We start from the raw sequence: 14,715 nt of genomic DNA on the forward strand, positions 1-14,715 counted from the left end.
TTGCGGCGGTTTTTTGAAATTAATCATATTTCGGGTTTGTTCGCGAAGTTACGTTCTTAATATTACGCATACGCCGTGGTGAACATGCTTGGGCCAAATTGGGTTGTGCGTATTCCAATGAAACGCTCTGATTTAATTTATTTGTTTTGATCAAATCTGTAAAATTGCATTTTGTTTAGGTTCGTCATTTCGCTCACAAGCATAAGTTTTAGGTTTTGGCCTAAATTGGTTGCTCCTAATTTAATTGAAGAAACTTGAAGCTCTCGCCCATAAAATATTCTTATTAATTATGCCTTTGTTAAAGTATTAAACATAACTTTAAGCGGGCAGAGTGCCATAAATTCAGGAACGCCAGTTTACAAAGGCGATTTCCACCCACCAAAGTGCCTGGCCCCATCCACCGCCCACCAAAGCTGGTAGATCCTGCTGTGTTATATATTTAGAGCAGGCAACAATTAAGTTTGTAAAAGTTAAAAGTTTTCCAGCGACAACATTGTCTGCGACGACCTTTTGTTTGCACGTGGCTGTTATCCACTCGCTCCGCCTCCATCTCCTGGCCAATCTCACTCCTTTTCCATTCCCCCTGCCATCCCATTCCAGTCCCATTCCGCTTGGCCAATTCCACTAAGCCACATCGCTGCTAGGCCACCAGAAGAGTTTTCGAACCTCCCGGGGAGCAGTGGTTTCACTTCCTTGGTTGGTGCGTTGGTACGGGGGCCACCTGTACGTGTTGTTGTGGAAGGCGTAAACTGTATTTTTATGACACTAAGCAAACAATTAACTCGAGCGGCTAAGCAAAGGAGGGAGGGCTACTCAATATACACCGGGAATAATGTATTATTTTACAGAAATAACAATAGAATTATTAAATATTTAATAATTGTAACCAATAAAACATATGAAATAAAAATCTAAAATAATAAAAATAACCATTCAATTTAAAACTGCAAACGTTTTAAAGAATTAGGCCTAAAATAGATTAATTTTGGTAAAAATAGAAAGTTCACAAGCCGTGTAAAGGTAACCATGGAATCATGGGACCATGGACGATGAAAACCAAGACAATGGACAACAGATATCGCTGCTCCCACGCCTTCATTTCCGTTTCCCCCCCTCTACGCGGACACTTTAAGCAATCACACGGTCCGCCCCCGTCAGGCCACGCCCCCAAGGCCCAGTTGGTTACTTTATTTTTGGGCCCGAGTCAATTAGAATGCTAATTTGTATGCAAATATTTGTGAATTGAATGAGGTTGTGTGTGTGTGTTTGTGGGGGCGGGTGCGACTCCAGTATTCCCCGTATTCGGTATTCAGTGTTTAGCATCCAGTATCTGTAGCTGGTCCTTTGTCCCATGCCCTTTGTTTATTTGTTTGTTTGTCCTTTATTACGAAACCGGAAATAAACTAAAAGCCAGCCGAAAAGGAAAGTGGTGGAAATTGCCTGCAGCTGGCGCCAAGGCGATGAACACCTCTCGCAGGATCTCGAGTCCTTTGAGGGGGAAAACGAGGACCATTCATCATCAGCATCCAGGAGATGTGCGATTTTAAAGCAATCAGTCCCAATGATTGCCCGACTAGAGGGCATTGTTTAACTGGAATTCATATAATTTATATACATACCAACCAATCTATAAGCAAAGCGACTATAACTCTTTCCAAACCAAAACGTTAAGTGCTCTTTATATTCACACTTTCGAGCAAGGCAAACAAATGCATTGTTTTATGCAGTAACCCATATTTATTGAAGCATACAATTCTTAGTCACAGATAGTACTCAAAAAAAAAAACCAAAAAAAACAAGAAGAAGTGCTGGGAAGTTGAGGGGAAAGGGGCTGTGGAATGTCAGTTGTTCACACGCTGAGCAACTGACCCTCCAGGTGGTGGAGGTCAGTAATGGGGCTCCTTGCCGAAAAAGGAGAAGGTCTCGTTGCAGCGAATCTCGTAGCAGTCCGGAAATGATGTGAAGTGCCTCGATAAGCGCAGATCGAATATGAATTCACAGTACGGATAACTGAAAGTCGAACAGAAGGCAAACAAACAATGAATGCCGGCAAACGAGCCATTTTGGATGCAATGGGGTGCCAGAATGCCAGGATGCCGGGATGCCGGGATGCCATGAAGCCAGGATGAAAATGGTGAGGTGATGCATTGCACGGTGTGGTTTGCAAGAAATCGCCGATAAAATATTTATTCCGATTGCGATGGCGATGGCGATGGCGATGGCGAAGGCAGCTCAGCATGAAAAGGAGCCAAAACGAATCGAAACAATGCTGCCAGCTATTTTAATTGTTATGCAATTCAAATGCCACACATATATATCTAGTATATATGTATGTATGTAGTACGTGCATGAAGGCCCCAAGCTCAAGTCCGAAAAGCAAACCCCAAGCAAAAGCCAAACAAGTTTATTTTAAAATGCAATTCACACTACAAAATAACAGAGGCATGCATAAATTGCAAATTGCAAGTGCTGGCTGGGCATTTCAATGGCAAATGTGTGATGGTGTTTGGTGCTGTTTTTATGGCTGGCAACTGGGTGGGTTGACTGATTGCATAACTTACATTGGCGGAAACCAGAGAAAGCAGCGATATGTGCAGAGTATGCCAAAGGGTCGCTTAAATTCTCCGTCTGGCGTTTGGATCGAGCCGGAATTGTGCTTCTTCCAGCATTGCGATGCCCAGCCTGAAAATGGGTAACACTTGAATCAGAACTTATCCTTTACCAGTATCAATTGCATTGGGTTGTATATGTATGTGTGTTTGGTAGTGACTAATCTGTGGGTGCCTTTGGGTCCTTGTTGCGTAAGGACATCGACTGCCAATTAAGCCTAAAACATTCCCCAACTCATTTGTTCGACTTCACTTTTCTGGTTCTGTGGGGATACTCGGCAAATTCGATTCGAGATAAAATGCTTGTTTTCGAAGCAGTGGGGTGCAAGTACTTCTTTGATATGGTATTCAAAAACCGGAGCTCAGCTGGATTACTTTTGATTGACTATAGTAAATATTGAATCACCAAAGCACTCTCTTCGTTGATAAAAATTCCATTAAGTACATCGGTTGTAGTTTGGAAAGGAGTCTAAACTTTCATCAAAAACGAATTTATATCTTACAATAAAATGTAAGTTAATTACTCTGTAACATTAACAAGTATTAATTATACTCGAAGTACTTTGCATTTGCATCGATTTTTTTTTGAAGTTAAACTCTTGTTTAAATTGGTTTTCACTTTGATAAAAAACATAAACGAAGCATAGCACAGTTTATGCTTTGTGTTGTTGTGTTTATTTGCTCTGTTGTATTTAGAGCTTAATAAAGTAGATAAGTCAGTTTATTTATTATGTATTATTGTTTGGCCACATGGCGTATAAGCAATATGAACTACCATCGAATTTTCACCACAAACACCCACTCAAAAAAAAAAAAGAACGTGAACAAAACCAAAAAAAAGGAATATGGAGGTGGTGGTTGGGACTACATACTTCCATGGTTGTAATCACATAAACAGCAGAGGATTAACAGCAGAACAAATGCGATTGTTGTGGTGCTTTTGCGAGTGTGTATTGCAGTTATGGTTGCCGCCGTAGAATTTGTGGTTCTCGTTTCTGTTATCGATTTGGCCATTGCACAACAATCGTAAACACACCCGCCGCCGCCAAAATCAGAATCGAATTCTGGGCCAGAATCTGTAGATAAATTCGATTCGGAACCTGAGCCTGCCATGTATCTAGTGGCTATTGGACGCCTTCGGATGCCTCGAATGCGATACGTGGCTGACTCGGCGCGGTTTTAACCGCCGCCAGCGATGGATGTCGCGAGTGTGCCGAAAATCGCCACCCAGGCCAGCGAATCAGATTGGGACGAAAAAAGGTGTATATATACATATATATATATAAATGTATATGTATGGAATGATACAGATAAACAAACGGCAAAGAAATGCCACGAGTTTGAGCTGTTGTGCGCCTAAATTGATGCCAATTGATAAATTATCGCATGCGGTTGTGTGGGTATGCGACCCCATCTGCCGCCTTCTTCTTCTACATTTTCTGCACCTCTTGCTCTGTATGTGATTACCACACGGTGAAAAAAGTATAGCTTATTAGATTTTACCTTGTACCATATAAATACCACAATAGCTAGAGCAGAGGTGCCCCACGTTGGGCGCCACTTATGTATCTTAAGGAATAATTAGACTAAATGTGATTTGAATTCGACCAACCCAAGAAAGTTTTTATAAACCTGTTTATTTAGCCCCTGTTTTTCTCAGTATATGCTCAAAGCAATAGGGAGAGTCAGTCACACTTTGCCTTCCCCGTTTACCGTTTCGTTTTCGGTTTCCATTTCGGTTTCAGTTTCGGATCTCATGGGATTGTAGTTGCGGCGGTTGGCACCTTTTGTGTGGCAAATCAGGTGAAGGGGCTGTCTGCGAAATGGGACGGGGCGCTATGAGTGCATAAACCCAAAGAATGCAACATGGCCAATGTATTCGCCAGGTCACTTAAGCTCGGAGTAATCAGTTAATCAGTCAATGGTTTAATCAATCGATGTCAAATTCAAAATGAAATTTTAAATCACATTACAAGTGCACTTCTACATAAATTGATTTTATCTCACTCCCGATTATATAAATACTTTTCTCAGAATTTTACGTTATTATCTATAATGCAATATGTTAGCTAAGAAGTTATGTTGGTCCACTAGCGTAGAAATATTTAAGTACGCATATTTCAGATTTTCCATAATTGATTATAATCTGTTTACATGGGCACTACGCAATGCCCGTTTACAGTTTGCCCCAAGAGATGGTTGCACAATTTACTCGTAATGCGCAATTAATTTGTTTATAACTATTTAAAAATAATCTAATTCGCAGCCCCCAGAAATTGCCGTAATTTGCCAATCAACATTGAAATAGAAGCCACCGCCACCGCCAACGCACCCAATGCAATAAAGCAAACTACGCACTACGCGTAGTTTCCCCAAGTGATCCAATCCCATCCATATGTATCTATATTGTGATATAAACGCACAACGCACAACGACCACGACCCAAATCCCAGTTACGAATACTCGGACAATACGCGGTCTGACTGACAGATCCAAACCAAGCCGAATCGAGTTGATCTTCTGAATTCTGCGGGTTCGGGTCCGTTGGCCTTCAGCGATCAATGCCATTTCGTTTGATTCCATTAAAGTGCGGCCCCATCTGCTCCGGACCAAAATTGAGGCGTGTGAGTTGGTGGCTCTCATCCCCTCCTCACGCCCCCTCCCATTCGCCCACTCTTCCCCTCTTCAATTTCGAAAAACCCACTCAATGATTCTGCTGGAGCAGTTAGTTGGTCAAAGGGTTGGGCGGAATGGGAAATGCTGAATGGTGAGAGTGCGAACCCTTTTGGCCTCCGGCGCAGGTGCGCGAGTTAACAGCTCCATTGACTACAGCCACATAATTTATCTTATTTTTAGCCAGCACCTGACAACCCCCTGCCCATCCATTCCTTTGAGAACTCACAGAAACTCGCTGGATAGGTAGGTACACAAATTTTCAGGAAACGCTTTGGCATAACTTTGACTGGCTTATAAATGTCGAACGATTTATTTGCGGCTGTTTGGCGGAGGCGAGAAGTTTTGGTTCAGGTACATCGCCATTGCCATGGACTAACCAAGTTTGGTTAACTTCATCCACCCCACCGCCGCCTTCCCCTTTTAAGCCACGTTTTTAGCCATCAAGTTAAGCGGATATATCGCTTTGAACCGGGCTGAAAGCTGGTGGAAAAAAATGACGTCGGTAACAAAGTGTTTCAAATTTGTTTACTACAAAAAGTGGATTGCTTTTTGGCCATCTAACAGGTATGTGGCCAGGTAATTGGGCGTGGCCCGCCTCCTCCAAAAAGGGGGCGTGGCAAGTTTGGCTGGCACGGATGAGTCCATTGATAGCTTTTGTGGCTTCTCAACTTCTCCATCAAATGGAGTGCGAACAACACTGTTGACTCTTTGGCCTTACGCCAACATTAAGTGAGATAAACTTTGACACCGAATATGTAAGCAGCATCAAATGAATCCGATTCGATATGGAATTGGATGACTAGACAGACAATGGTTAGTCGATTTATCTGAGTTTCGCCACACAAGTCAATCCTTCGCATCTCAAGAAGGTACAAATCATTCTAGAATTCGTACTGAAATAAACAACTTCGTTCGTTCTCATAAATTAGGTCTTTTGATTTAATAATACTTTCTTTCTAACTCGCACTACATGTCCATATAAAATCTAGTATTAATCAGACTTAGGCTATCCAAAAAAAAGATACTTAAATAGATGCACTAACATAGTTAATCGAAGTAATTCATAAGCGTACACTGGACGCTGGTACAGTCGGGCAGTGAAGTGAACAGCACGCAGGATAACTTGTAATCGTAGATGAACTCGCAAGTGGGGAAGCTGCAACAATTCGCGTTAGAAATGATTCATAAACAATTGGATAACGAGTTCGCCGAACTCACCTGACGGTGAAGAACCAGGTGCACTTGAAGTTGCACAAGATGCCATAGGGCTTCTTCAGCTGCTCCTTTTTATTGACCACAGTGTTCTGCAGATTGTAGCCATCGTAGCGGCGCCAGCAGTGATTAATGTTACCTTAAACATTAAAAATCATAATAAAAAATACTTTTTAAGGACTTGGTCGTATGATCGCTTAGATACTTTTTTAGTAAATGAGTTTATAGCTAAGCAAAAGGTTCTTGAATGTTTACGATCAAATTTATGAGAATGCACTTTCCTGCCAACTTTTGACTTCCGGTGGGTTTTCCCCTCAGTGTACTTACGGCGAATGTGATGGCTGCCGCCATGGTGATGAAAGTCCCGTCCCTCCAGCTGACCCCCATGCCCGTTGGTGGCCTCCACGCCCCTGACGCCCCTGCCGCCGAAGAGCAGCAGGTACCAGAGGACCAGGGAGCTGACGATGAAGACGTAAGTCACTAATTTGGCCATTTCCGGCGTGCATTCACAACACACAAACACACACACACACACACCGCCTTTTTAGCTTTCCTTCTTGACCACTTTCTTGAATACGCTCTCCCGCACTCTCTCTTTCTTTCAGTGTCTGCGTCTGTGTTGGTGATCTGCGTTTGTGTGGGTGCCAGGTGCCAGGTGACAAGGTGCAAGTGTATAGGTGGATGGATGGGTATGCTATGGCTGTCGCTTTCGTTGCCGCTGCGAATGTCGCCCCTGCACTGAATACATTTTCTAAAAATGCGAAATCTGAATTCGCTGGCTTTGCTGGTCTCGCAGTTCGGCGGTCTAACAAAGCACTGCCGATTTGCTCGATGGTCCGATTTGCTCCAGGTCGCTCCACATCAGTATATGTATGTATATCTATCTGTATCTGTGTCTGTATGCCCATATACCATTTATTTTTGGATCTTTTCGGACATCGGCCGCACAAACTATTCAATTTGAGCGCGTGTTTCCTCCCGCACTCGCTGCCTCTGCCTGTCACTCATTTCGCTAATTTAAATAATCAAATGCGAATTAGCTGATGGTGAAGCTCATGCTGTGCTGCAAGTCCAGTCCAAAAAAATGGGGAAAACAGCCAAAATAGGGGGGCTACGAACCCGCACTTTGTGGTCAATTGGTCATCCAACGCCTGCAGTTGCGACTTTGCTGACCAGCGAGCAGACCGAAATAAAGGTGGGTAATTCTCGGTTTTCGAAAATGCCTTGGTCAATCGATAACTATCAAAGATACAGTTCAAGGATGTATTTAATAAAGTTTCCTTTAATTGAAATTCGAAAAATAATACATTATTGCTTGTAATTTTACAGCCTACAATATTGAAGACCTGTCAGTTTACGCTCAATTTTAAATAATTTTGCAATACCATATGCATTGGCACACACATTGTTTTATTTGTTGCTTAAGACGTCGTTTACAACTTTCGAAAAATCCCAGAGTTCAATAAATATTTACGGCATTCAAATGACAAAGGAAATCTTTCTTCCGTTTCAATTACTTAGATGGTTTTTCAGCAGCATTTACCTTTCTTGGGGCAGAATTTCCCTCGCTAGTTCCGCCCCCTTTTCCCGCCCGTTTTCCAGCCTTTGTACAATGGAAAGCTAGTCAAACCCCGTTATAAATTAAAATTTTATTTAGCTGCAGTTGACAATTTATTTGCATTTCATTTACCACAAAGGCGAACAGGAAAGGCATAGTACTCACGATATTTTCGGGTTCGAATATCCGATACCGTGCGCGATCAGTTCCTGTTTCCTATTTGATTAATGTTAAAAGCTGTGAATATAAAAGTTAAGCCAGGTTATTTATACTTCGATATACAGCTTGAAAGAATAATTAACTCACATGGACTGACTTGAATGTGGACCCATTATACCCAACCCATTAAGCGGTAGCATGCACAAAAAGAAACCGGCAAAGAAAGCCTTACATCATAAAAAGGAAGTCCACGAGCAAGTGTCCACAGGGATTGGCGGCAGCCAAAGGAAGCGATAGTGGGTGAAGTGGTTCCTACAATGCGGTTATGCCGCTGTGGCTTACAGTGGGCGGTTTTTTGGGTTGCCAGGAGGGGGTGGGTGGTGGTTGGTGGGTGGCGGTGGTGCGGCATATGCCAGTGCAAAGTTGTAAGAAAATGCAATGAAACGAAATGAATGTCGCTGAATGAACGAATGAATGCATGCATAACTAACACGACACCAAATGAACGGAAAAAGAAGGTCGTCGGGGAGTGGTAGGTGGTTTTCGTGGAGAGGGGGGTGGGTGGCGTGTTACGAGCGGCAAGTTACATGTTCCCATATCACCACATACCACATATATCTGATATCCCTGGGTCGTGTCTGCCTGCTGTTTCTGACTGCCGCCAAAAATGGGAACTCCGAGTTGAACAGTTGAATGAAACGAACTGGCTGAATGAAGTGTTTGACAACACTTTAACTTGATTAAAAATTTAATAGCCAGCAGGGCAAACATTGTGCGAATGGATGGATAAGGGGTTAGTTAAGGGGCAAGGACTCGTCTCAATTGGATTGCACAAGTTGCCACAACATTTGTCTGCTCTTGTGTGCGGGTTAAGCTAACGAATGCATTTCATTAAGATTTGCCACCGAACTAGTTCTTTAAATGCGCAAATTAAGTCTGGCCAATACATTCGTCGACTTTGTCCTTCCCTAATTGAATGGTGGCGAAAACCAGATATATCCTTGTTTGGTTCACGGACTATAATGGTTTCTAGTCAGACTAGACTAAGTCGAAATAATTACTAATTCACGATAACCTTACTAATAGCTTGGCTAAAAATGGAAAAATTCTCAAAAAATAACATTTTAAGCCGTGAATGCCAATCGATAGAATATTTTATAACGAGTTCAACGAAGTTTGGCATTCCATATTTGGAACATTGACTGTTTTGCTGTGACAAAAACCACTGAAATTTGTTCTTAAAAAGTTGGGAAATATTTAGGCAAAATTATGGTATTTTCGAAGAATTAAATTTGTTTTAACTTGGCCAAAAATGGTCCCACATTCTAAAAAATTACTGTTTTATACATCTAATGATCCAAATAAACTATTTCTATAATTATTTTCTTAATTAAAAAAAATTATTTTTTTTCAAATTTTTTAATTTTTTATAAGGGGTAACATCATCATTTTTTGTGAAAAACTGACAAAAATTTACATTTTAAACTGTGAATGCCATTAGATAGAAAATTTAATGACGAGTTCAACGAGGTATGGCATTCCATATTTGGATTAATAACTTCATTGCTATTAACTACAAAAGCATTATTTTTCGTTGAAAAATGGGGAATTAATTTTGACAAAATTTTGATTATTCAAAGAATTTAATTTGCTATAACTTGGCCAAAAATGGTCACACATTCTAAAAAATTACTGTTTTATACAACTAATGATCCAAATATACTATTTCTATAATTATTTTGTAAAATAAAAAATATTTTTTTTTTTCAATTTTTTTAATTTTTTATAAGGGGTAACATCGTTATTTTTTTTACGAAAAACTGACAAAATTTTACATTTTTAACTGTGAATGCCATTCGATACGAAATTTAATGACGAGTTCAACGAGGTATGGCATTCCATATTTGGATTCATAACTTCATTGCTATGAACTAAAACAGCATTATTTTTTGTTGAAAAATTGTGGATTAATTTTGGCAAAATTTGGATTTTTCGAAGAATTTAATTTGCTATAACTTGCCCAAAAATGGCCACCGATTCAAAGAAATGACTGTTTTATACAGCTAATAATCCAAATAAACGATGCCTATAACCATTTTGGTTATTTAAAAAAAATGATTTTTTTCAAATTTTTTGATTTTTCATAAGGGGTAACATCATAATTTTTTGCGAAAAACGGGCAAAAAATTAAATTTTTAGCTGTAAATGCCAGTAAATAGGAATTTTTTTGACGATTTCAACGAGGTACGACATTCCGTATTTGGATAACTATTTCCATTGTTATTGAAAAAACTAGGTCAATTTTCCCGGAAAAATTACTTTAGACCGTACAGTTTGAGGAAAAGCTGAAGTTGCAGTGTATTTCGCCATCCCTAGATTAGCAATTTGAGATTCCCTGGCCATCAGCGCGTCGGCACTCCATCTCTATTCCTTTCTCAATTTCTATCTTCAAGTGCGGCGCTCGATTTCGCCGCTCTCTGTCCCGCTTTTGCCATTAATTGTGCAAACATTCTAGAACAATTTAAGCTAGTAAAGTGCTGTAATAAAAAGCCGGCACCGCCCCAAAAGCCGATTTGATAAACCGCCTGACCCCGCCACGCTCGCCAGCGAATGGAATCAAGAGATGAGTTGCCGCGCGGAGTGGCGTCTTCAATTAAATAGTAATACACAATAATCAACAGACCCGAAAAAAAAGAATAGCAAACAAGCGCCTCTGACTCGACCGCGGGATACCCTATGATTTTAGATTATACCTAATACCGAAATTTGATAATTTTGAACTTGCGTCCATGAAGTAACTTTCCTTACTGCCAGACCTTAATCTTAATTGATTGAGCACTCCCCCATTCATTATTGAATCGACACAATTGATGAATCTCACTGCCATTTCAGTGGAAACGGAGAGGCGACGACTCAGTCCGGCAATCTCTATAAGTATGCCCTGTGTAGACAACGCCGGTCGGAGTCCGGTACCAATTCAGTCCAGTTTCGAACACCAAGGCGGTCGCAATGCATCCGGAACGCTACGCCAGTCCAAATCCATCGATACCATTGGTAATCGCAGGCGCCCTGCTCATCTCGATGCTCTCGCAGGTGAGCGGCTACTCGGGTCGGATTCCACCGGATGCAGGTGAGCGGATATATGTTTCCCATATACACTTTATACTTCTATATATTTATATATATTAATATATATGCTATGTTCATATTATGATCAGATAATCCCGGTAAGTGCATGTATCGCGGCGACGTCCTGGAGCTGGGTGTCAACAATGGCATCGCGCCCTGCCAGCGACTGACGTGCAACAAGGATGGCTCAATACTTATCGAGGGGTGAGTTCCAGAGTACCTTGACCCGGTCACGGGACCATCTAACACATGGACTGGAAAAAATCATGAGTGCACATATTGTGGAAAAATTGTTTGCAAGCAGCTAGAAGGTCTTTTAAACAATGTTGAAGAAGTAGGCAGCTGGAGCTTTAATTACTACAAAATCATAAGAATTTTAACGAAATAATAGTTTTTTCGAGTGTATTTTATGGCACACCCCAGTCGCTGATAAGTCGCACACCCAACAGCGAAGATGACGCTATGTCAACCACTTGCGACTTCTCGCCGAGTTTCTAGTTAGTTTCAGTTTGAGTTTCGAGTTCGCCAAGTGGCGCAAAAGATGAGGCTGTAATTTCTAGGTCAAGCTAAAGAGTTGAAAGCTAAATTAATGCTGTGGGCGAGGGGTGACTTCACATCCTTTGGGTGGAGGTTGTTAGACAAAAAACCAAATTGAGGGAAACTAAAAGTTTTGCCCCAGATTTGAAATGGCTTTAGCTCTTGAGGTGTTAAGTGTTTTCTTTTTTTTTTTTTGGATTTTTTGGTAACACTTCTAAGCAATGACAAAGTTAACAAGACGTTGAGTTTTTTTCTTGAGCAAGCCTTTCGCAATCTTTGAATTTCAGAGACCTCATTCCTTACAATGTGGCCCATTTGCCTGAATCATAATCAGTTGGCGGGATTTATTCTAATCTCAAGGTTTAGTCGGTCAAATTTGGAACGTGAATCATACGCAAGACTTATAAAATTCCACAGCGAAATAGTATACATTTTGAATAAAAATCTTGTATTGTGAAATTGTAAATTACATTTGTAATATATACTATTAATTTAAATTTGTTTACAGATGCGGCAAACTGCGCATCGAAAACTGCAACCGAGGCGAGCGAATCTCTCCGGGTGAACCCTTTCCGGAATGCTGCAAGCTGAGATACAAGTGCAAGCAGATCGGAGCGGCACCCTACTACATCGAGCGGAATACGGCGGAGAAGGTCTAGTGGGATTAGCTGGAATTATGCAGGATTAGCCACCGGGAGTAGAGGACCACCGAAGCCAAGGATGCCTTGAATCTTTCTTAGATGCAACGTACATATAATCAACAATTTGCTAATTTATTTGTCATCTTGTACTTCTCAATAAGCACCATGTTTTGTTTTTTTTTTTAATCGATGTGTTTTCGTGGGTGGCTTTCGTGTTTCTTGTGCTGCAGCCAAGTTCTGGCCAACACAAAAACCACTTGGCGCCGTTAGTGAAACTGTTTTCGCCGGGCCAAAAGAAATTGTTTAATTACTGGGCCAACCCGCTCATAAACAGCAATTAAGGCGAAGCCCGCCCCCTCGAGTGTTCCTCAAGTGGCAGCAATACTCGCAGCAGCAGCAGTACACTGGAAAAAATCGCATACGCTTAATATTAATATAATCTTTTACCAACCTACTGATATAGGTAATAATCGCATGTATTGATTCTTATTTATTCAACTAACAAAGTTGTGTATAATTTATAAAGTTCACTTAAGGAACTACGATTTGTGAGCATTAGTATATTACAAGCCTAAATACCATTTATAATGTTTGCTATCTGATTCTCTTGGCAGCTTTTCTCTCAGTGCAGCAACTGTTGCAGCCGAGAAGCAGCAGTAAAGCGCAGTTGCAGTTGTAAAAATAAAGCGCCACCTTTTGTCGCGAAACGTTAATTAGTGCGAAATAATGAACGAGCAAATGGCGGCGCAAGCATGTGTGTGTGTGTGTGCAAGTGTGAGGTGCGCTGTATGTGTGTGTGTGTGCCAGGTAGGATGCAGGATGTGTGTGTGTGTGTGCCGAGTGTCCTGACAACTACACATACACATACAACTAGCCTAGAAAGCAATCAAGGTGAGCAAATTACTCAATTAGTTCGAAAGCTTCTAATGACCTTCTTCCAGGACAATTCTTTAGATTGGGGAGAGAGTGAAAGAGAGGGGTGCACTCCTTATGTTCTCTTTTCTATAATGGTCTAATTGAAATGTTCACCTTTTTTCATTTCCTGATAATGACCTTATCAGCGAGAGCTATTTCTACTAATTTAATCAAGCTGAGGCTGCGCTTCACTTCCAAGTCGATGAATTTAACAGCTCTTAAGCTAACAATAACAGCTGTTAACTAAAATCTCTTACTGCGACTGTACCTTGAAACATAATTGCTAAATCATATGTAATTATACTTCCGTTAAGTAATTCCTAATATTTTTATCCTTCCGACCACCATTCATCTGGTAACTTTAGAAATTATTCTCAAAGTCATTGATAGCCAAAAGCTGCCATAAAATACAATACCACTGCAATTAAGGCAAACACATTGTCGTAATACTGGGGAATACTTACGCTCGCCGAATGCCCTCAAGAAATATCGGAAAGCAGTTGCAACACATCCTGATGGCCCTCGAAGTTGCCCTCTTTTATTATTATTATTATTTTCGAACTGCTTGTGCGAGGGAATTCCTTGCGCTGTTGCCTCTCAATTTATTTCTGCCTCGCACTAGTTGACTCTTTTAATAACCAATTTGGCACAAGTCGGTGGTGGTAACTTGAGGGATATTAGCGTGGCCCGTAGTCCTGAGTCAGGAGTATGGCGTATGGAGCCAGGACTGGAGTACACGACTTGGGCAAACTTTTACCTGGTAGTTGTGGACATCGGGTTGTGGGAAAAGCGGGTCTAACTTAATGGAAAACGCACGCACACACACACACACACACATCCGAGTAGATGGCTGCCAGGGGAAAACTGCGGCTTAGGTCTTGTATTATGAAAAGCTCATCTAATTTCAATCAATTTTGCCAGTCGTGCACTGGGCTGGGGTGGAAATTTTAAATGGTGTACTAAACTTCGAGTTGTATGGCTCAAATCATATGAAATCGAATCCAAGCGAAATTTAAAGAGTCACCATTTTTATGGCCGGATGAGTCCGAAACTTTTTGACAAGCTACACAAGCAGCCAACTCGCATGCATCATCGACTGGCAAAGGGAACGAAAAGGACGCCGGGATTCCAGGGCCAATCTCCTCGGATCCTGCACTTGTCATAAAGCCGGAGTCAGCGGCTCGGAACCAGCGAACCACTTAATCATATCAGCACAATAAGTCAACGGGGCGACGCTCCCGGGGGCCATAAAATTAAATCCTTGCCGCGCTCCAGAGCT

At 41.3% G+C, this 14,715-nt stretch overlaps 3 protein-coding genes across 3 annotated transcripts; 1 reads left to right on the plus strand and 2 right to left on the minus strand.

Annotated features, from left to right (window-relative positions):
• Positions 1-1,714: 1,714 nt before the first annotated feature.
• LOC117147605 lies at positions 1,715-3,802 on the minus strand. Its single transcript, XM_033314554.1, has 3 exons — positions 3,482-3,802; positions 2,562-2,682; positions 1,715-2,010 (listed from the first exon to the last, which is right to left on the minus strand). Exons 1-3 carry the CDS (start codon positions 3,720-3,722, stop codon positions 1,887-1,889), a joined length of 486 nt encoding a protein of 161 aa, XP_033170445.1. The 5' UTR covers positions 3,723-3,802; the 3' UTR covers positions 1,715-1,886.
• Positions 3,803-6,200: 2,398 nt separating this feature from the next.
• Positions 6,201-7,298, minus strand: LOC117147516. Its single transcript, XM_033314433.1, has 3 exons — positions 6,825-7,298; positions 6,504-6,636; positions 6,201-6,441 (listed from the first exon to the last, which is right to left on the minus strand). Exons 1-3 carry the CDS (start codon positions 6,988-6,990, stop codon positions 6,333-6,335), a joined length of 408 nt encoding a protein of 135 aa, XP_033170324.1. The 5' UTR covers positions 6,991-7,298; the 3' UTR covers positions 6,201-6,332.
• Positions 7,299-11,174: 3,876 nt separating this feature from the next.
• LOC117147268 lies at positions 11,175-12,707 on the plus strand. The gene is made up of 3 exons (XM_033314093.1): positions 11,175-11,344; positions 11,433-11,547; positions 12,389-12,707. Exons 1-3 carry the CDS (start codon positions 11,224-11,226, stop codon positions 12,537-12,539), a joined length of 387 nt encoding a protein of 128 aa, XP_033169984.1. The 5' UTR covers positions 11,175-11,223; the 3' UTR covers positions 12,540-12,707.
• The last annotated feature ends 2,008 nt before the right edge of the window (positions 12,708-14,715 follow it).

Source organism: Drosophila mauritiana, chromosome X (assembly GCF_004382145.1).
Source record: "Drosophila mauritiana strain mau12 chromosome X, ASM438214v1, whole genome shotgun sequence".
Taxonomy (NCBI): Eukaryota; Metazoa; Arthropoda; class Insecta; order Diptera; family Drosophilidae; genus Drosophila; species Drosophila mauritiana.